The sequence below is a fragment of the Mauremys reevesii genome, linkage group 4 (genome assembly GCF_016161935.1).
Source record: "Mauremys reevesii isolate NIE-2019 linkage group 4, ASM1616193v1, whole genome shotgun sequence".
Lineage (NCBI taxonomy): Eukaryota > Metazoa > Chordata > Testudines > Geoemydidae > Mauremys > Mauremys reevesii.
Window position 1 is genome coordinate 28,518,332 of NC_052626.1, and position 22,593 is coordinate 28,540,924.

At 43.0% G+C, this 22,593-nt stretch overlaps 1 protein-coding gene and 1 long non-coding RNA gene across 5 annotated transcripts in view; one reads left to right on the forward strand and one right to left on the reverse strand.

The window, feature by feature from the left end:
• The first annotated feature begins 1,997 nt into the window (after window positions 1–1,997).
• Window positions 1,998–8,797, forward strand: LOC120404451. The gene is made up of 3 exons (XR_005598001.1): window positions 1,998–3,333; window positions 6,697–7,047; window positions 7,956–8,797. It is a non-coding gene; the product is annotated as an uncharacterized LOC120404451 (long non-coding RNA).
• Window positions 8,798–11,593: 2,796 nt separating this feature from the next.
• Window positions 11,594–22,593, reverse strand: part of CCDC197 (coiled-coil domain containing 197) — a 45,769-nt gene continuing 34,769 nt past the window's right edge. For 3 of the 4 annotated variants that reach the window (XM_039537009.1, XM_039537007.1, XM_039537008.1), the window contains 2 exons: window positions 20,949–21,065; window positions 15,677–19,806 (listed from right to left, as the gene is read on the reverse strand). In XM_039537009.1, the coding sequence (XP_039392943.1) occupies window positions 19,609–19,806; window positions 20,949–21,065 (315 nt within the window). In that variant the 3' untranslated portion in view covers window positions 15,677–19,608. Of the gene's footprint in view, window positions 13,658–15,676; window positions 19,807–20,948; window positions 21,066–22,593 lie in introns of those variants that run through there. The other variant, XM_039537010.1, reaches the window with a different exon arrangement.

Below are 22,593 nucleotides of genomic sequence, written 5' to 3' on the forward strand. Positions count from 1 at the left end.
AAGAGCAGCTAACATTAATGCAGAGTTAAGATTGCTTGGTGGTATGTCTCCCCCTTGCAGAATGCAGCTGAGCAAAACCTCAAGCTTCTGACAACCCAGAAATGTCCAATCAACCTTAGCTCTGCCCTCTCCAGCAATGCCTCCTTAACACACACATCTTTACTATGTCAACCCCCCCGCTTGCTGAAACGTACAAGCTCTTCTCCTTTTACAATCCATTCATTCTGACCTGCAGGATTTGATTGAATACTATTAAAGGACAAAAACAAATAAGATTGTTGCTCACACAGGATTAAACTTTCATTGCTTCAGCAGTGGGATGGTCTCATGTCCTTTGGAGTAAAAGGAGGATGGGTGAGAAACCAGAGGGGGTCCGTGTGAGTTGGAGAAGAGATGCATCTTCAAAACTCACTTTCTAGTATCTACAAGTGAGAGGGAGGTACTGTGGGAGAGAGTTTGTGGAGTGGAATTCTGAAGAGAAAAGTCAATCACTGCTGCTTGTGCCATTGTGTCTTATCAGCATGATTTGGATCACATCCTCCCCTCACTGAAAGAAAGTGAGAGCTGCAGCTTCTGTGCCTCCCTAAGGGGCTTTACAGGAGGCAGGTTGTACTTAAATTCCAGCAGTAAGAATCAGGGGCAGATCCTGGTGCTAGATGTACCAACTTCCTTCCTCTCAGAAAATCTTTGTGAGCTTAAGACAGTTCTTGCAAATTATAACAGCACTGTGGGGAGCACTAGCCAACTTATTGGGGAGGCGGGGGAGGAAGTAGTATAATGTTCCTCCTGTGCCAACTTTGAATAGTTTACAGGAGAGAGAGAAAAAAAAAAGGGATGTCAGACACTGGCTGAGCCAGGCCACCTCCAATCTCAGCTCTTTGCAGAGCAGCAGCAATCCCTGTTCGTGCTCAGGGAGGTGAGAATCATAGAGAGGGGAAGAAAGAGTCACAGACTGACTCCTGATTCCACTGAATATGCCACAGAAACATGAACAGAGACTTGCCTTTGTCTGTCTTAGGGCAGGTCTACACAAACACCACAGCTGTGCAGATGCAGTGTTTTAAGTTACCCTTGGGGGTATTCTGTGCCTAAACATTCTACATATTTTATTTGTCAAAATAACACAAAGTAATATCACCAGTTTCAATTATTCTGGTAATTTATTTCAAAATCTGTCAGCAAATATGTCTGTAACAATACAGACAAAGATTCAGGATTTTTTGTTTTTTTTGACAAATGGATTCTTTGCTAGGCAAATTAATACTGAAACTACAATACAGAAACATATTTCCTGCAGAAGCAGTGCAAAGGCCTGGGAGAGTTGGGTTATGGAGGAGCTGAGGAAGAGGGGAGGGACGAAGCCTGAGAATGAATCTGTAGGATTGTTGGGTGGTTTTTGGTTTGTTTGTTTGTTTGGGGGGGGGGGGGGATTGTTAGGGATTTGGGGAGCCTCACCCATGTAGACCCCAACTGACCCCTAGCCTCTCCCATTTAGGCACATCTGCGCCTGTCTTAGTGTGGCCCATTTAGCCCTGGGTTCAATGCTGTCACCCCACTAGCTCCTGAGCCCCTACTCCAGTCTGTTGCCCCCACTAGCTCTTCTGAACCCCAGTCTGTGATCCCCCCCACAGCAGCCCCTTGTGCCTCTATCTGTCCTCCCATCCCCCCAACCCATGCCTCCTAACCTGGCTTCGCGGGCAGGGTGCTGTGATAAATGCAGCCAGCTGTTCTGGCCCCACAGTGGGCAAAACGCAGAAAGTATTTTCTACACCAGACATGAATTCTACACATGCGCATTGGTGCAGAATTCCCCCAGGAGTATTACATGAAGACGCTCCTATGCCAGTGGGAGAGCTTTCCCATCGGCGTAGTTAATCTACCTCTCTCAAGAGGTGGTAGAAGCTCTCCCACCAACAGAACGCTGTCTATACATAGGGTTAGGTTGATATAACTGCATTGCTTGGTGTGTGGATTTTTCCACACCCTGAGCAACAAAGTTATACCGATACAGGTCTGTAGTGTACCCAGCCTTAAGAGTTCATCTGCTGCAGAAGCTCATGCCCTACCTGAAGCTGTAGTTTCCAAGGCAACCAACTGAGATGCTACCAACAGGCTAATGCCATCAGGTGAGGAATACAGCAACAACAGGTGGATACAGATCCTGATTTCAATAAAGAATGAAGGGAAAGCAGAGCAAATTTGATTTTTAGGCTGGGCTTACGCTCCATTTTTGTACCAGTATAACTACATTGGTTAGGAGGGGTCTTTAACACTGTAGTTATACCAGAACAAACCCTAAGGTGGACACAGTTATACCAGTATAGTTTATCCCACTTATGGGACTAAAGCTATACTGCTATCAACACCTTTATGCCAGTATAACTGTGTCCACACTTGGAGGTTGTGCCACTTTCAACTATACTGAGCTAGATAAAGCTGTACAATTTTCTAGTGAAGGCAGGGCCTAAGGCCAGAATCTGTTAGTTTTCCCATGAGAAGGTTATAGCTTTAAGGAAACACTCAGGCTTAAATCTTTCAGCTGAACATTGAAGTCACTTCCAAAAAAAAGTGTGTAAAGGTATTTAGTTAAGTTATCCACGTTGATCGTGGCAGTGTGATTGGCTAACAGTGGGAAGAAGTTACATGAACTAAACAGAGTGCCTAAAATGCCAACACATGTAAGGAGCTGTCTGTAGAAGGGCAATTTTTAGCTGGGAGGACTTAATCCTGACCAGAATAAAATCTTAACTAAGGAGACATTTCAAGAACAGCTTTGAGACTTATCACTCATCATATGGAACATGCACATGGTTACATAAAGACACTGTCAGACTATGGTAGGGAGTATCCTCTGTCTAGTCACAGAAATTAGAATGGAAAATAACTCTCAGCATCATTCAGGCCATCCTTTCCAGACTAGTTCAAGTGATGAGACTTCAGCCCCAGCCAGTTGGAGACTGTTCCAATTAATGAGCTCTACTGTTGAAACATATCAAGGGAAAAATTGCTATGTGCTTTTATGTCATGTCATCATACTAGTCCTAGTTTGAAAGATCACCAGTGCACCTATCTGTCCACACAAATTGTACTGGAAAATTTGTCCTCCCGCCCCATCCATCAAAACATTTGGAAATTCATTTTTTAAATCAGGTCATATACCACCACCTACCTCTTGGAGGCAAGCATCATTGTACCCCTTTTACAGATGAGGAAACCGAGGCACAAAATGACTTGCCAAAGTTCACTCCGCATACCTGTGGCAAAGCCAGGATTAGCATCTAGATTGCCTGAGGCCCAGTACAGTGTCCTATCCACTAGGCAACACTGTCTCAGGTATGTTTTTTAAAAGTGAGTAGCCCCTGACGATCTGAACTGCCAGAGCAGTTAATCAATGCTATTCCCAATGCTGCATATGTTCCTGTCACAAAATCCTTGAGGCTACTGAAAGCAGTAAGTAAACCCACAGAGCTGTTTGCTTCTGCTGAGAAATTGTGGTAAATAAATATTGGTAGGAAGTTCTACTTCCATGCTTTGAAAGGCAAACCAGGAAGATCTCAGCATTTAAAACAAAAACCTGCTTATAGAATCTCAAAATAGCAGGAATATCAAGACTTGTCCCTATTTTGCTGGAGAGTTGGAGCTTTTAACCATTTTCAATTAAAGGCTCAAGGTGTTGAATCTTCCACACAGACTTTTCTCCTGTTTGTCAAGAGTTTGGATTAAATGGGTATGAAAAAAAGATCTCTTCCTCACTAAGTTATCCAGCTTCTAGTCTCTGGGGCTCACAATTAGAGTGGGGCAAATTTTTACAGGTGCAGACCACTGAAACATTTCATGAATTCCTGTTGGTTTTGTTGAACTGATAGTGTGTTAAAAAAAAAGTCTAAATCTGTAGTTGACATTTTTAAATGGAAATTTCAATTTTTTTTATCTAAAACAATTTCAAAATTTCCTTCCATTTTCTTTACACACATTAAAATGTTCACATTCAAAACATGTCAGCCCAGAACAGTTTTTGTTTTAAACTTTTTGGTTCATCAACCCACTACAACAGTTATTGGTCTGTCTCAGAAAATCACAATCCCATCAGTTCCCCAGCAAAAAATGGAAATTAAAGACCTGCTATTTGTAATGTGAAAAACAAGATTTTTTTTTAAAACAAATCAGGCAGCTTTTATCCTGCACTCTAAAATATTGTTTGTGCAGTATAAAAACCAAACATTTAATAACGTTTAGTGATAGTGGCTTTGTTAGTAGAAGGGTCTTTCAATTATCCTAGCAAGCCGGTCTATATTCAGAAGTATGGGTATTACCAGTAGCCAGCTGCAGCTCTCCACGCACAAACCAAGGAAATGTTTGCATTTTTTTATTATTCTAAAATGTCTTATAAGAAGTGTCTTGAAAGGGCATATGCACTCACAGAATGCTTATTATTTGCAAGCCCTAAAAATACCGAGGTCTGACTGAGAATGGCGTGCACACTGCCAGTCAGCAAAAGCTCTCTATTACTCCTACACTTTAATGAAGCAATTTCTTATATTGGTGTGATCAGACCAAACTTCAGCTTGCATCAGGTTAAAATCTCCCATGGCTAGGTTAAGAGGTGTAAGAACAGCCAGCACTGAAGCATTTGTTCCCTGTTGGGAACAAACAATGCCATAAATACAGGTTTCTGCTCTCCTTTCACTGAAATTTACAACCGTTTTATAAGCTTTGAAAAGCAAATTGGGCACTTGGATTTATGGTACAGTTTCTCCCCTCAGAAGTCTAGTGCCCAGCCCATACAAGCATTGTACACATGCTCTCCTATGCCAAATGACCTCCCAAGAAGAAGAGGCAGCAACTCAGAAAAAGTATATTGCGTTGTGATTGTATCATTATAACAGTATCTTTCCTGCTTTGGTTTTCAGTTAGCAGCAAAATTTCTCAAAGTTGTCATGAAACTAAAGGCCTAAATTTTCAGTGATTTCTGGTGCCTCGGTTTTTGGTTGCCTGTTTTCACCAATTTCTGAGAAACTTTATTTATTTGTATTGCAGTAGTGCCTGGGAGCCCCTGTCGTAAACTAGGATCCTACTGTGCTAGGCCTGGTACAAACACAACAACAACAACCACCACCACCACCACCACCACCACAAAACCAGCTCCTGCCCCACAGAGCTGTGAAAGTGAGGCCCCTTTAAATCGGTCTCAGGATGGGTGCTCAAGTCACCTGTAGTTTTAAATAACTTAAGCCAAAAAATCTACTAGGGAAAACTATGCAGATTTAGAAGTATTCAAATGATGATATATCATGTGATGGGAGGTAATTTCTTCCTTGATTAGAAAATAGATCCCAAATTGATATTATGACTGACATTTATCAAGGCTTTGTGGATATTGGTTTTGCCCATAGGCTCCCTTCATAGTCCAAAAGACTTCCCCACATGAAGTTAAACCTTCATGTTTCTAAAAAAAGTGCTATTTGCTGTGAAAAACACTGGTGTTATCCCAGCCACTGACAAAGTTGACTGTGCATATTCTAAACCATATTCTAAGCAGACTGTGACAGCTCTGTCAGAGTTGTCTACCACAATAAACTGAAGGATTAGCTGTTACAATGATTAACTGCTGGGTCCATCTCACCTGCAGTCCTCTGGAAGACGAATTTGGAACGTGAGCGCACACAATAATCTGAATGTGATCACATTGCATGGCTATTAATATTTCCTTTATTTAAATTTACAGGAAGAGTCAGTATGTATTAGCATAATTAGTACAATTGAAACTTTGGGCCCAATTCTTTTCTGGTTTATACTTTGTTCATAGATTCCAATTCCAGAAGGGACCATTGTGGCCAGCTAATCTGACTTCCTGTATAACAAAAGCCACAGAACTTCAAAAATTCCTAGAGAAGGTTATTTTAGAAAAAAATCCATTCATTTAGAAATTGTTAGGGATGGAAAAATCCACCATGGCCTTTGGTAAGTTGTTCCAATGATTAATTATTCTCAATGTTAAAAAAATTACACCTTATTTCCAGTCTAAATTTGTCTAGCTTCAACTTGACATTGGTTGTGTTATACCTTTCTCTGCTAGACTAAAGAACCCATTATTAAATATTTATTCCCCATGTAGGTAATTACAGACTGTGATCCTTAACGTTTTCTTTGTTAAGCTAAAATTCAATGGAGCGCCTATAAGGCATGTTTTCTAGTTCTTTAATCATCAGTCTCATGGCTCTACTCTGAACCTCCTCTCCAATTTAGTTAACGTTCATCTTGGATTGTGGACACGGAACTAAACACAGTATTCCAGCAGCAGTTACCACAGAGGGAAAATAACTTCAGCACTCCTACTTGACATTCCCCTGTTTTTCCATCACAGAATCGCATTAGCGCTGTTGGCCACAGCATCACACGGAACGCATATTCAGCTGATCATTACCATAACACCCTCTCTCCCCCCTGCCCAAAAAAATTTCAGAGTAATTACTTCCCATGATAAAGTCCCCCATCCTGTAAGTTTGGCCTACAGACTTTGTTCCTAGATTTATATATTTACATTTAGCCATATTAACACACATACTATTTGCTTGAGCCCAGTTTACCAAGCAATCCAGATCACTATGCCAGTGACCGGTCCTCTTCATTATTTACCACTCTTCTAATTTTGTGTCATCTGCAAACCTTCAGTGATGATTTTATGTTGTCTTCCAGGTCATTAATAAAAATCTTAAATAGCAGGGCCAAGAACCAAGCCCTTCTGGACCCAACTGGAAACACACCCTTTTGATGATGATGATTTCCTGTTAACAGTTACGTTGTGAGACCTATCAGTTAGCCAGCTTTTAATCCAGGTGATGTGTGCTGTAATATAAAACTATCATTCTAGTTTGTTTTAACCAAAATCTCATGCAGGAGGAGGCACACGTCAGAGCCCTAGGGGGGCTCACATCAGGGTCCTCTTGGGGCTCTGGGTGATCGCTACTTCCCATCACTCAACACAGATGTAATGTGGCTGAGTAGTGTCCGCAAAAGAGAAACTAACACAACTCATTATTCCTCAAGGTAGATTTTTAATGACTTATGAATATAAAGGCAACACAGATGGAATGTGCCTAGCGACTTCACGTGTACTGTAACCATCCCCAAACAAATTTATATGGAATTCTCATGATGCAATTTCAGTTCTGACTTTGCTAGTGCTTTCTGTGTAGCCTGTTGTAAAACTAGGCAAATAATATCTAGATGTACCATGTATCCCTGGTTGAGAACAACTGGACTAGGTCATTAGTTCAATTATAGTAATTACTAATTATTACTTTTACTAAAGTTAGTCATGCAATGGTGACCATAGGCTATTGTGCCAGGTGTTGTACAAAACACACATACTAGGTCCCTGCACCAAAGAGCATACAGTCTAGTAACCTAAAATTGTTACTATCTAATATGGCTGCTGGGTGGTGTGTGAGAAAAAGGAGCTAATTGACTCAGTCCAATTACCAGCGGACAGGTTCCCACACCACAAAAGCCACCAGCAAACTTGTTTATCGTCTCAGTAGGGAGGCCAGAGACGAATTTCAGAGATTCAATTAGCTTAATGCAGCGAGCCAAGATACAGTGGAGACAGGTGATTGAGAAGAGGAGGTAAAAAAAGTAGTAAACCACCGTACACTTGGTTCATGTCAAGAATCACACACGCTTTCAGCCTCCCCACCCCTTTTTGTAGCGAGTCTTTGGGCCTCCGTGTAAGGATCTCAGAGCACTTCACACATTAGGGAATTAGGCCTCACAACATGTGTGAGGCAAGAATTCTGCCCTTCCCCGATTCTCAGAAGCAGAAACCAAAGCATAGTTAAAAGCAACATGAAAGAGATTACAGGGTAAAAAAATATCTGTTATTCCAGTTTATTTGCTTTATACATTTGATAGCACTTTTGCTGTAGCCATTCAGTTTGCTCTATTCTTTTCAACAGAGGAGGGAAAACATTGCAAACAAAACAGGAAGATACAACAAAAGAACACCAACGTTGGCAGGAAGAATCAAGAGCATGTGATCCCTGCAACTACTTTTAACTTTTTTCTTCAAGTCACCTAAGTTTCACCTTAACAGTGCCCTTTAAATGACATGAATTCTGTGCTCAGCCAGAGACCAAATCCCCCCCGACTCCCAGGAAGCCAGCTCTCCAAAGTCTCTTCTACTTCGTTATCATGATCAAGGACTGTTCTTTAGGAAGAAACACATTTTGACAGTCACCAAGAGCAGACACTAGGTGGCACAAATGCATCAGCAAATCTGTTCCTAGCCCAAGAAATGCAGATCTCAGGACTACGGGGAGTAGATAGGCTGGGAAAGAAGACAAGCACGCTAGTGCAGGGGTTCTCAAACTGGGGGTCGGGACCACTCAGGATCACAAAGTCATTACAGGGGGGGGTCGCACGCTGTCAACCTCCACCCCAAACCCTGCTTGCCTCCAGCATTTATAATGCTGTTAAATATGTTAAAGTGTGTTTAATTTATTGTGGGGGTTGCACTCAGAGGCTTGCAATGTGAAAGGGGTCACCGGTAAAAAAGTTTGAGACCCACTGCACTAGTGGGTATTCTCCCCACTGAGCGTGCAAGACAGTGGATTGGATCAGACTGAAAAAAACTGCCCTACCTATCACCAGGAAGAACAATGGTGACTACTAATTCACAGTGTAATAAACCCTCCCCCAGCCCTTCTTCCTTCGCACTAGAGAGATGCCAAAAGCCCAGACGCTTACACCTAGATTTGTTCCTCTTTGTTGCTTATTGAAATAAAGGTCACCCCAAAGTCCCAGCCAACCCACAAATTTGCTGCCTCACTTTTATTTCACTCTTATTGACCTCAGAGATGCCATTGTTTCCCCTCTGTTTCATAATTCTGCATTTAGGCTAAAGAAATGGGTCTCACGTTGTTCAGAAGCTTTTTGCACGAACAGTGCTCATGTCCCTCCCTTTGGCTCTTCACCTCACCCTGTCCTATCTTTGCGCCTGGGTGTAAGGATGGTGTAGTCTCTGGAAGCCAGGCAGAAGCAGTGCTGGGGAAGGTGGATAGGCAGAAGCGTTGCAATGAAGCAGAGACAGATGCCGTTACTTTAGGATCCATCCACATTACAGATGGAACAGTGATTTTGTAACCACATGAACAGGTTACAGGGTTCTGACTGCGTCTGTACAGCAATTTTTCTGCATCTTCCACAGCACTCTGCATAATCGTGTTTTTAAGTGTGTGTTGTGGGACATTCTGGACAGTTATCCCAGAGCAGCTGCAGCCCATGCCATGAAGCAAGGATATTTTAGCAGCTCACTCACTTCCTGCTTTTTGCGGCTAGATTGCTTCATCAATCCTGTCTTCCTCAACCAACTCTTCCCCACACGATTAACTTGATCCATGACTGGTCTGATCCTGAGCAGAGCCCTCCCTTGGGTACAGCAAATCAGGGCAACAGCCCCAGGCCCTGTGCTTTGCGGGGCCCCACACTTGGATAAAATCGTGGAGGTGGTAGGTGGGTGAGCAGGGTGAGGTGGGGAATGGGGGGAGGTGAGCAGCAGGCAGGCAGACAACATGGAGGAGGGTGGTGACCACTGGCAGGCCCCCTTCCAGAACCTTCTCCTTCCCCCAGCAGCTCCTGTCCACTAGTAGGTCCCCACCGATCAGCGCCTCCCACGGATCCAATGTTTTGCAGCATCAAGAGGGGAGTGAGAGTGCAGGGTGCAGGCAGAGCCAGGAGAGCACCCACCAGCAGATTAGAAACTCAGCACCTATGTGCCAGGCCCTGCACCCACCTAGGGATGTCCCTGATCCTGAGGATTTGGTGCAGCTCCTCAATTAGAGACAGAGTATCTGCCCATTGTAGGAGCCTTTATTCAAGCAAGCCCCACACCTATTTGTATTGCAATTTCTAGCACCATTTTTCTCTCCCAGCTCCGTGTATGGATACATTTCACCATTAAGTCACACACTGCCAGCTTGTCAGTGCCTTAAAGAAATGTTTTCTGAACTAGTCTTCCTAGAGCCTGTAGGTGGAATAACTGAAGTGTGGTGGGGCTGATTAGTTATGGAGTCATCAGGAAGCTATTAGATATGTATACTGTTACAGATACATCTGGTAACATCCCCAAGCAAACAGCAGCACTCCAGGACAGTATGTGGATGAGGAATCTACCAGATAGTAGAATTTAGACCTTATCCCACAGAATGGTAAAGTAAAGAAAGCTTTTCTATAGAGCCAGTGCCTAGTTTCATGAAGCTTTAGTCCTAATTCACTTAGTGCATAATTTTAAAGGTACCCTTAATTTGTTTTCAGTAATTTCCTCAGTTCTGAGGGAAAGAGTCCTCCTTAAATACCTAAAAAGGGAGTTGAAAGTTAGAACTACAGATAGGATGGATTTAATTAAGCCAGGACAAACAGGCGCTATATTTAATTGCCTCCAATACTGAGACCCCACTAAGAAATGCAAGTGTACCATGTGACACTCAGAAGTAATGCAAAGACACTTAAGACCTTGCTGAGGAAGACATCTTTAGCCTATTTAGCCATGTAATATTGGTGTGAAAACTGCCCATTGCCTGCATGCATGGGGCAAACCTCTTCAATGGGGGTTGAGGGCATTCAATATTTTGCAGTATCCCATGGCAGAATTCTAACTTCACTCAGATAGGAATTGCCAGACTGGATCAGCCCAATGGCCCATCTTGTCCTGCATACTGTCTGACAGCAGCCAGTGTCAGCTACATCAGAGGAAAGTGCAAGAAATCCCACAGCAGGCAGATGTGGGATAATCTGCCCCCATGAAAGTATCATCCTAATCTTCAATAGTTAGAAGTTGGTTTCAGGGCTGAAACCAGCAGTTTTATCTTCCTTCCAGTTGAGTTAGTTATAATTCTGGATAGTCTGGTTATTCATATTAACTTCCAATCCCTCTGAATCTTACTAAATTCTTGGTTTCAGCATCATCCTATGGCAATGCATTCCAATCGCATATGGTGTGAAAAAGGATTTCTTTTTATGTCTGGACCATATAGCCTGCGGTACTGATGAGACCGTCACTCTTCAGTAGGTTTAACTACTGGTGAGGATAGTGAGTGCTTGGAGAGCTTTACCACATTAAGCTCTTAACTTCTTTTATGAAGGGTATGTAAGATGAAAACTTAGTAGGGCTGTCAATTAATCAGATATTTTTTTAATCAAGTAAATGTTTTTGAGTTGTGACTAACTGCAGTTTTAATTTAAGTGTTAAAAATAGAATACCAATTTAAATTATAAGTATTTTGGGATGTTTCTACATTTTCAAATATAATGATTTAAATTACAACACAATACAAAGTATGCAGTGCTCATTTCACATTACTACAAATATTTGAAAAATACTAAATCTTTTTACAGTGCAATTCACCTCATACAAGTACTGTAGTGCAATCTCTTGTGAAAGTGCAATTTACAAATGTAAATTTTTTGTGTTACATAATGGCATTCTAAAACAAAACAATGTAAAAAACTTTAGAGCCTACAAGTCCACTCAGTCATACTTCTTGTTCAGCCAATCGCTAAGGCAAACAAGTTTGTTTACATTTACTGGAGATAATGCTGCCCACTTATTTACGTCACATGAAAGCGAGAACAGGCGTTCACGTGGCACTTTTCTAGCTGGCGTTGCAAGGGATTTATGGGCTAGATACGCTAAACATTCAAGTGCCCCTTCATGTTTCAGCCACCATTCCAGAGAACATGCTTCTGCTTGTTACTATTTTATATTTGTATTACAGTAGCCTAGAGGCCCCACAACCAAGATCAGGCTCCCATTGTATGTACAATCTCCATAGACAAGAACCTCTCTCTTCCCCTCATATCCCCCATTTTTACAGCGGAGATTAAAAGTGACTTTTCCCCAAGATCAGAGGAAACCAATTGCAAAGCCCAGAACTGAACCCAGCTCTCAGTCTCAGTGCAGTGCCTTAACTATCTTTCTTCTCCAATGTCACATAATGCCCCACAAGCACCCACACCCAGCCCCCATTCAGTTTGTTGCTAAACTGCCTGTGGCAGCTCACACAGTACTTCAAGCATGGTCAGATTTATGTATGTTTGTAGAATAGGAGACAGTGATGTCCCAGAGAAGCTTAGTGTTTCCTACAACAGTCCCTACTAGATTAGGAAAAGATCTATGTGTTACATTTAGCTCAGTATCGCATTACTATAGAAACCCTTGGGAGCTCTGTTCTTTATGAGTAAATCCCTGCCGTATGGATTGGTTAGATTCCAGCATTCCCATGATGCAGATTTCAGGTGACAAGCAGCTACTTCTGCTATCATTATCGGGATTAGAAAAAAACAAAACAAAAAAAACCTTCACCCCAATAGGAGTGTAGCTGTCGGAGGTAGATTGCCTAGTTGTTGGATGTAAAGCACTTAACTGGTCAGTGCCGCTGTTTTATCCACCTGTCTCGTCTGTCTGTCCAGCTCAGGTATTTCTAACGCACAGCGTTCTAGAGCTAGGGCTAAGGCACTTGCTACAGCGGAACCACCATTTACAGATAAAGTAAGTGCTTCAGTAAAGGGGGACCAAATTGAAACCCAGAAACCACCTATCATCATAGTGCAAACATCCTCTTCAGGGTGACAAAGTGTCAGCAGTCATGGTTCAAACACAGCTCAGACTGCCCTGACTTTTTCTAGTTTTAGATGACGGGACATTTGTTTTAATCCATATGAGCCATTCATTCAGCAGACCTCTTCTATGTACATCAAAAAAACCTTCCAGTCTAGGTGGATTAAGCCTTACATGCATGTTCAGAATCAGTGACATGGATACAATCAAAAACTACTACAGCCAGAGCCAATTAATCCAGGCCAGATAGAGAGCACCACTCTGCTTAACTGGGGAGAGAGCAGGGATAAGTGACAAACCTGAACACCACCAGGAACAGTGTAACACCTTCCTCAGTCTCAAAACATGTTGCAACGTTCCTACATTTAGCCTCATACCTCTGTGAAGTGGGTATTATTCCCATGTAAATGGCTGTGCAGGCCAGTTATGGCCCCAATTCAATCCCTGTTCAGGACAACACTTAAGCAGGTGCATAGATCCCATTGAAGTCAATGGGATTTAAGTGCATTCTTAAAGTATTGCTTTGATCCTATCCTGAGCAGGGATGGACTTGAGCACGTGCTTCCCTGAATTCAGGAATAAGCATATTAGCTAATCTCACAGAAGCCTATGGTGAAGTCAGGACTAGAGCAGAGGGTTTGGATCCTAGTCCTGTGCCTACTAGACAACGTTCCCTCCCATTTAGTAGTGGTGTTTGCAGACCACACCAGGGTAGCCATGTATAGCAAACTCTCAGGCTTACAGCTGAGCTGTTTACCATTAATATTCTGTTGTCCCTTTGTTTCTGTCATGCCATTTCATATAGTTACCAGAGGAGTCAGTGTTCCCCTAGTATATTTTTGATGTTTTTCCCCCACTATGGTTATTTAAAGTCAGTTTGTGACATAAGTTTAAACATACCCAGAGTCAACCAGCTCCTTTTAGCCTCCAATAATCAGGATGATACCTTACCTGACATTTCTATTTCCACCAGGATAGTCCAAATTAGTCTTCCGCTGTTCTATGGATAAACTCAGCTATGATGTTTCTTATCCTGACAATTACCTAGCAAAGAGGAGAGAAATGTCTGACATAGGATGAACATATGACCTGCACTTTTCCTATGTTTCTACAGCATGCACTTTTATACCAGCATTTCCGAGTCAAACAACTCAGGGCATTGCACACAGAGTCTGATCAAATCGGCCATGAGTAGGAAAGATGGGCACGGAACAAATCCTGGTTCTGAACACCCCTGAGATACAGTTCACAGTATCAATCCAAATAACTTGGCTAATGCCATCAAAGTCTTCTTGGATCGCCACTTCACTGTGCCATCCCTACCAGTACGAAGTCCCACATAAAATACTATTCTAGAATATTATTAGTTACTTCAACCCTTCTTTAAGGGATCTACTGATGCCTATACACCAAAGTGGAAAGCAGACCCTCTAGCAAAGATAGTTCTGTGTAAACATATTCACCAATGGAGAAGGGAACCAACAAAGTGTTAAAATAAGCTTTCTACAAAGCACTTTTGAGACACAAAAACAAGTTTTGCTGGACTTTGGTGTGTGTGGGAGGGAATCTGTCTTCTTTTAACTTGTACCCTTTCACATGATGGAGCAGCCTCAAAATTTGACATTTACCAGCCTCTACCAATAATCCATTAAAGGAGAAACAATTCTATTAACTGGAGTTAAAAAAGAGAGAGAAACATTTGAGTGCTGGGGGTGGGGGAGAGAAGAAGAGGAAGAAAGGAGAAGGAGGAAGCAAAGCTATATATAAGATGCAGGCTGCTGGCCCATCTCCCTAGCCAATGAAGGCTAAGGGTGGTGTTTAAGAGTCTGCTCAGGCCCTTTCTTTAAGGCACCATTTAGTGGTGACATCAGCAATAATTAGCAAACCCTAAAATAAAATAGCTTGACATAAATACCAGAGTTACCTTTCACCTGACTCAGCAGCTCCTTTACCAGAGCCTCCCAGCTCCTGACAGCACTTCCCCACTCCTCCAGTAGACTGGAAAGTCCACCTACCAGTCCCCTTACCCAGGTATTAACCTACTTCCTTCAGCTCCATTGCCCACTACCAAACTCACCTCTTTCTATCTTTACAGGAATCATATGCTCATCAGGCAGTCACCTGATCCCTTCCCAGCTGGGTCTGATAATCACTACCAGGTCCAAACACCTATTCTTAAAGAGGCTCTGCTTCAGAACAGGGCTGTCTGGCTCCAGGCCCCATGGCCTTTAAAGGGGTAGACCACACTGTTACAGAAACCTGGAAGAATTGCTTTTGCTTTTTACCACCGAAGTAGCAGGAGTGTCAAGTCTTGTCTTCTCCCGAGAGAAACCGCCAGCAAAAACAGGGATTCCACAGAGCTTTACTGAAGGGGAAAGAGTGTTGAATCTTTATCAAAGAGAGCTTTTCTCCCAAGTGTCTCTCAGGAGTTTGAGTTCACTGTATTTTCACCAAAAAGAAACAAAGCAAAGAGCCCAATTCTCAGCTGTACTGAAGCCCCTTTAAGTTGTTCCATTGGCAAAAAGGAGCTTCATAAGTGGGTTTTCAGCTGGTGGAGAGCTGCTGGAACAACACTGTCAGCCTCCTCTTCCTGCTCCCAACATACAGATGAGGGGGTGGGGGTCAGGAAGGAAGTGGGAGCAAAACACACTGTATTCCAGCTACCCTCCTAGATGACCCCTAAGAGGACATTGCAGCCAGAAGATAAGTTAGAGCAGCCTTAAGGCCGGCGCATCTGATTTCTCCACAAATCCAGGTGGCATAAAGCGGCAGAGAAACAGTGCCTTACAGTTTTTTTAGAAAGCATTTATCTTCATTTATCTTTTTACTGCAACGGAGTAAAGGGGAACTATTTGGTGGTGGTGTTACATTTCTATAGTAGAGTCAATCAATCAATCAAAATAGTAGAATAAAGTAGTAATAATAAGATCACCCCAATCGGCAGGCACATAGAAATAGCTGAAGCAGTGGGAGAGGGAAGGGTAGGGAATGGTTCAACTATAGGCTCTAGCTCCTGTCGTTGTTTTTAATTAAGTCTGAAAAGGCAAGACAAATGCGGCTTTCTCGATTTAATTATAACTGCAGAAACGTTGCTTGGAAAATGTACACACAAGTAATATGACAAATGTGCTAAGAAATCCACTTAATTTCACTTGACAGTCACAGTTTCAAAACAAGTAAACACATCGGCAATGGCAGACGGCCAAACTCTGGGATCTCTTCCCCAGGTGTAAATCTGGAATAACTCTGCTTTATGCAGCTATTAACTGAGAACATAACTGATCAATGCTTGGGACCAGCATCTTCAGCTGGTGTAATTCACTTGACTTCTTCCAAGGCCTTGTCTGCACATAGAAGTTTTGCCAAAGAAAGTTATATCAGTTCAACTAAATTGATGCAGCTATTTGGGTTGTGTGTTGACACTGTTACTTGTGCACCAGGGCATGCTTGTGTCTACACAGGGCCACACTGCATTGATGTAAGCTGGTATAGTGTGTGCAGGTATCTCTGAGTCCTTCACAATGCATTGTGGGCAACCTTCACGGCATATTGTAGGATCCCTGTTAGCATCCGAGGGAATCGTGGGAGCAAGGTTCAGACACCCATCAGACCTTCCCAGATCACACCCTGTCCCTGCACCATTTGTGAACTGGCTGAGGCCTTGAAGAATGCAACATTCATTATTATAACAGGACTGTATATATTACTGTGCATCTGATGCTCCACTCCCCTGCACGCATAGTTATTTATAGCTGTGCAGAGTTGAGGTAGGACGCATCCAGATCAGAATGGCATCATTTTACACCCCCTTTGCACTTTGATTTGGTAGCATTTTACACCACTTTGTCCAGGTGTAAATGACTAAACACATGTAATGCCAGGAGAATCAGGACTTATGATGTTGCAGTTTTAAGGGCTAAATTCCATTCCGAGTTTCACTGGTGTAAATCTGGGATAACCATCACTTCAGCTTATAAGGGTGTAACTAAGCACAAAACCCAGAATTTAAGCCCTGTTCTGGTCTCACTTACAGTTCATATGTCCCAGAATTCACCATTTGAGCTCATCTGCACATTCCCCCCCCCCCCCCCCGGAAAATTCTGATGAAAACAAAAAAACTTCTGCTTTCTCTGAAATTTCATTTTTTTCCTCTGAAAACTCAAAGATTTTCCCTGAAAACATGAACTGTGGCACCACCTGGGAGCTGTAGTTTGCTCTGCTATGTGCCAGGATCATCAGCTGCACTACATCTCCCATAATTAGGCTCCGAATTTTTTTTTACCGGTAAATCTCAGTAAATGTCGCTCTCACCATACACATACAAACCAACAAAAAATATTTCCATCGGTAATAGAAATGTACAGATAGGCAAGGTAAGAAGAATGCCCCTTGAGAACTTATTAGAGTTTGATTTTAGCATATCTACTTTGTATATTTTGACATGTGCTGTTGACAATTTGTGTTTTAACAGGTTTAAAGCTTCAACATTTTGAATCTGAACATCTACTGTTGTTAAATGTGTGACACACACCCATTTCCTGCAACTGTGAAAGTTTAAATTGATAAAAAATAATTTTTAAAAATGCTTTAAAATAAACGTCAATGTTATCCCACAAAATTGTAATAAAAATCAAATTCTTGACGTGTACTCGTAATGCTCCATGATCTCCCTTCTTGGTGAGGAGAAGCTGTGCATCATGGAGTTCCTGGTTATGGTGCAATATGGGAGATAAAGTGAAGAAAGGGGATGTGAGGAGCAAACTGCAACGCCTCTGAGGTGCTACAACTCCCATTTTCAGCCAAAATATTTTGGTTTGTAGCTGAAATATTTCAACAAAAATTTTAATTTTTTGGTGAAAAATTCAAATTGGTCAAGAACTCAATTTTTCATCAAAAAACAGCTTGGATGGGAATTTTTTTGACGAGTCCTAGTTTGTATAGTGCAAAGAGAGATGCATTGCACCTTTTTCAATAAAAAGATACCCATCAGTTTTCTCCTTTGTAAAACTTTGTATGGATATGCTGGGAGATGTGGAAGGTGTAATACACAAAGGAAATGCAGACTATCTGCCCATGGTGGAGAGGAGAAGAGAGTGGAGAAAGAGGCCTGAATGAATAAGGTGTACAAAGCCTACACTCTGGATTTTTTAAAAGTCTTGGTGAAGCTGAGTGCACGTTACTGTGGTAAATTAAGCCTCACATAACTTTAACTTGCCTGACTGCCCCTTTTTATGTTGCCCCACAGCTCATGGACTTTGGTAGAATTACTGGCGGGCCAGATTTTCACATGGACAAACTGCTGTTGAAGCATTCCTCTACTGTACTAGGCAATGAAAATGCTTTCCTTCCCCAGCTCTTTCCACTTGTTTTTTCCCTTTAAGAGACTCTTACTGTACAGCTTTGCTTGACTTCCCCATGTCCCTCTTACTGTGTTCTGGGGCAGTCATGCAGTAGAGGTCTTTTTTGAGAGCTTCTTTTCAAAGCTCCTAACCTGTGGTCTGACCCGTGATAAATAATCCCAGTTAATGTAACCGTATCACCTTGCACCTGAGACTCTCAAAGCATTTTTACAAATATGATTGAGTTACACCTAATGGAAGAATTAGCCTCATTTTACAGATGGGGAAACTGAGGCACAGGTAGGTGACTTGACTTGCTCAGGGTCCCAAAGGAAGGCTGTGGTGGACCAGGAAAAGAATCCCAGCTCTTCTGAGTTCTGTTCCCACACCTTCACCACAAGACCAATTTCCCACCTCAACAATAAGCAGTAATTTTTTTATTCTTAAAAGAACACCACACAGCAATGATTCTGTTTTGGGAAAGGAGTGAGACCGAGCTGAGGATAATTAATCTTTGAGGTTCTAAAACTGAGCCCTTGCTTTGGTTCCCAAGAGGGTGCAGTGGGGCAATTTTTGTTCTGTGTCTATACAGCACCTAGCACAATGAGGTGCTGGTCCATGACTCGGGCTCTGTTATAATAACTGGACCTATAAATTTACTTCTCACAGTTGAGCTCACAATTAAGGTAAGGGAATGTTCACAGAATGTCACAGTAACTTATAACAATAAACAAATGGTAATACAATAAGTAACAATGCTCACAATCAAAGAAGACAAGCAATAGATGAAGGATGGGATGAAAAAACACAATACAAATATAATAATATTAATGGTCCCCCTCCATGTAAGCCATTATTAGATGGCTAACTCCTTAGGTGTCACGGGAGACTTGACCATGAGAAAGCATCTGAATGTTTGAGCTATTAAACTCATATTATACTTGAACTGAGTCAAAGACCATTAACCTAGTCCTGAACTTCTTGTTATCAGCATTGAGTTCCTCTAGCTTTTCCAGCTAAGTCACTTTGTACCTTCTGTTTCAATTTCTCCCCTTGGTAACAGGGAATTGAAACCCTTGTGACGACATTGAAAAAGTCTCGGGCCAGCTGCCGTAAATCAGTATAGCTGAGAACTTGTCCCCAGATGTAATTTCAAACAAGCCCACAGAAAAACACACATTGCAACATAATGACACTTGGCATTTACATTGCAATTTTCAGATAAAGATCTCAGTGTATGTTTTACAAACAACAAATTAACTATTCTCACATTGTGGTCCAATATGTTTTATTGAATCTATTTTAGTCTTACTTTTTAGTCAAAGAATGGAATATCACAAATGACTCCTTACTAATTTCACTGGAGGTGCCATGGATAAAACCCACAGTTAGTAATGGACTAATCCTACATCCATATAGCAAAACCAACATAATTTTCGTTTGCATTATTGGTTGGCTTTTTGCCTTTTGAGTTACAGTCCAGGAATTGTGTAAACCATTGCCAAACTTGTGAGTGTATGGAAGACACAAATATTAAAAATGAAGGCACTAGAAAGAAGCATTTCACAGTAAGAAAAGTCAGTAAGTCTGAGGAAGCGTGCATATTTCCTCTCTTCCATTGCTTTGGAAACTGCAACACATTAATACAAAACAGTGTCACACTGACACTTTCCCCTTGTTTTTAGGAGTTTGTATAACACCACCACTGCCTGCTGGAACTTGGATCTGGAACTTCTTCTTGGTGATTCCCATTTTTCTGCTCTGAGTTTGGTCTCCAAGACTAGATAGCAAGGCCCCAGATTCATCAGGCTGAGTCGCTAATTGCGGGATATGCTTTTTTTCCAAAATGAATTCCTAGTATAAAAAGAGAGGTTTCTTCCATGCAGGCATTCACTCATGGAAGGGCTCCATCCTGCAGCGCTTACTCACACACATAGTCCCTTTGATGAAACTAAGCAGCAGTTTTATATACTCTGTCCACAGTGAGATATACTGAGTAAGGGATACAGGATTAGGCTCATTAGCCCCAGGTTAGCAAGGTACTTAAACACATGCCTAATTTAAAGCATGTGAGTATTCTCACTGAAGTCAATGGGCCTATTCATGTGCTTAAGGTTAGCCACATGCTTCAGAATCTGGCTAAACTGGGGGCTTAATCTGTCATTTAAATGGTAAATGCAAATCAATTGTACCAATTCTTTCCAATGACTCCAACACTCAGGATGTTCCACACACAAATTACACTCTTGTCTGAACTATAAGCGCCTGTTTAAAATTGTCATGCAGAAAAAGCAGGACTGACAATCTAACACAGTGTTTCTGGTGAAAACCTGCAAGTACCACATGGTCCAAAACCCCTGCATTGCAATGCAGATAGTATTGGTATTTCAGTAATGGTTCCCAAGACTAGCTGTGCCTGGCACTACTGGTACTGCAGGCTTCTGTGATTCCCCTGCTTTACCTTAACGACAAGCTGCTGTGCTGGTCCCCAGAGCACGACAGCCACCCCGCTCCCATTCAGCAATGTACTCTAACCACCAACGGGCACAATGGCGCCAAGCCCCAATTTCACAACCAAGAACAGGCTAAGTGCTATGGGTGTGCAGTGGAATGGCTGAGAGATAGGGAAATATTATTCCAGTTTTATAGGTGGGGAAACTGAGGCACAGAGCCATTAAGTGACTTGCCTAAAGTCACACAGTGAGTCATTAGGAGAGCTGGGAACGGAACTCAGATCTCCCGATTCCCAGTTCCAGGCTTTAGCGGCTATGCAGTGTGCCCTCTCCCACTGTGTATATAACTAACCTCTACATATGTTGCTAGTACATGCACTACTGCGTTTGCTAGAAGGCTCCAGAACATCCATCCTTGAATGAGCCAGACATCAGAGTTGCTTAAATTTTAGCTGCCTATACAATCTGTATTCCCTTAGCAGCAGGCACCCTGCTGTCCTGAGCAGCTTTTCTATTAACGCCACAGCAATGTTTGTTACTTACTTGGATCATGTCCAGCTTTGACAACCATTCCATTTCCTGCAAGGAGCCATAATGCTGCATGTGGCACTGCTCAGCCAGGTTGGCGATAGCTAACAACAAGCTGCCTAGCTCTTGACTCTGCAAAGGCATAAAAGACGTTGGTGAATTTCGCCCCATAGAACACTTTGCGCACAAGTATGCCTGGGATTGCCAACCTGCATGAGGAAACGTCTCTCAAGGCTACTACACAGGAGTTTGGCTGGGTAACAATTCTGCTGTGAGATCTAGCTTCTCCTCAATGTGTGACCCAACTGCACTGCTGCCTATAGTTCTGCCCCCATCTCCTCCTACATCCCTCTCTTGGCCCCTCTGTTCTACCCAAGCTTCTCTCTTCCCTCCTCACTTTGTGCCCTTCTTTGCACAAGGTATAACCCTCAGCCTCAGCAACTGCTAAGAACGACACTGGCCTTTCCATCCTACACCTGAGAATCCCCCTCCTAACTGCTTTTCCGCCCTCCCAGATGTCTTCTCCCCCAGGGGGCTAGTCAGATTGGGGTCCCTCCAGATTGCCAGGCTTGCAGAGTTTAGCAATTTTCCCACAAGCTCGTGCTGCCTCCTGCCTGGGCTCTCTGTCATGTCCCAGCCCATGGCACGGCTCCCACTTGCTGTTGTGGCTGCCCCACTTGGTGATGAGAGGCAGCAGCACTAGTGAGAACGTGCTGGGCTAAGTGGCAGCTGTGGGCAGGCAGAGGCCCAGACGTAGGGCATTGCAGGAGTGCTACCTAAGAAGATGAAGGGATGAGTGGGGAAAAGGGGAAACCAGAGGGAGCCCTGGGAGGGGCTAGTGAGGGAGATGGGAGAAAAGGTCAAGAGGGAGAGGGGGAAAACTGGGTAGTAACTCATGGAGTGGGAGGAAGACAGTGTGTCTACAGGACTGGACTGGAAAAATCTCTCTAGGTGTCAGCTGGGGGCTAGGTTGGGAGAAAACTTCTCTGTATGGAGAAAGGATTGTGCCTAAGGCCCTTGACTGAAATCCCCAGTTTAGACAATCAGTGACTAGCCATTTTCACCAGTACAAACTCCTAGAGCAGACAAGAAAAGCTACTTGAAGTTTAAACTCACTGCTTGAAACTGGGCTAGACTGCAATGGCCACAGCCTCTTTGCCTGGCAACAGTAGGGGTTTGTAGTGGTGCAGCTATACCAGTGGCTAGTCACTTATGGCTGTAACAGAGGCAAACCTTCAGTGTAAACAAGGCTTGAATCCATCCCTAGAAACCACTGAAGAGGTAGTGTTTGGAGCAAGTTGCTGCAGGTTTTATGGTAGCTTCTGGCTTTAACATTGTGTTAATGTGCGGGCCTCACCCCTGTGGTGCCTCCTGCTGGTCATCTCCAGGAATTAGCTCTCCAGCCATTGGAGCACCCTCTGCAGGCTGGTGTCCCACTACCACTTGCTGGCCCCCACGTCCCTCCCAGGACCCCAGTGCCCTGTTAGCTGGGGTGCTGCCCCCTGGCAGTAACCCCACAGTTCTGTGTCTCCCCCTCCCAGGGGGACCCCCACCCACTATCCCCACTTTGCCACAGTCTTGGCTACTGCCAGTCATCACTTAGCCCTCATTCAACCCCTGGGGGGTTTCCAGGCCAGAGCTCCCCAGCTCCTCTTGCCTT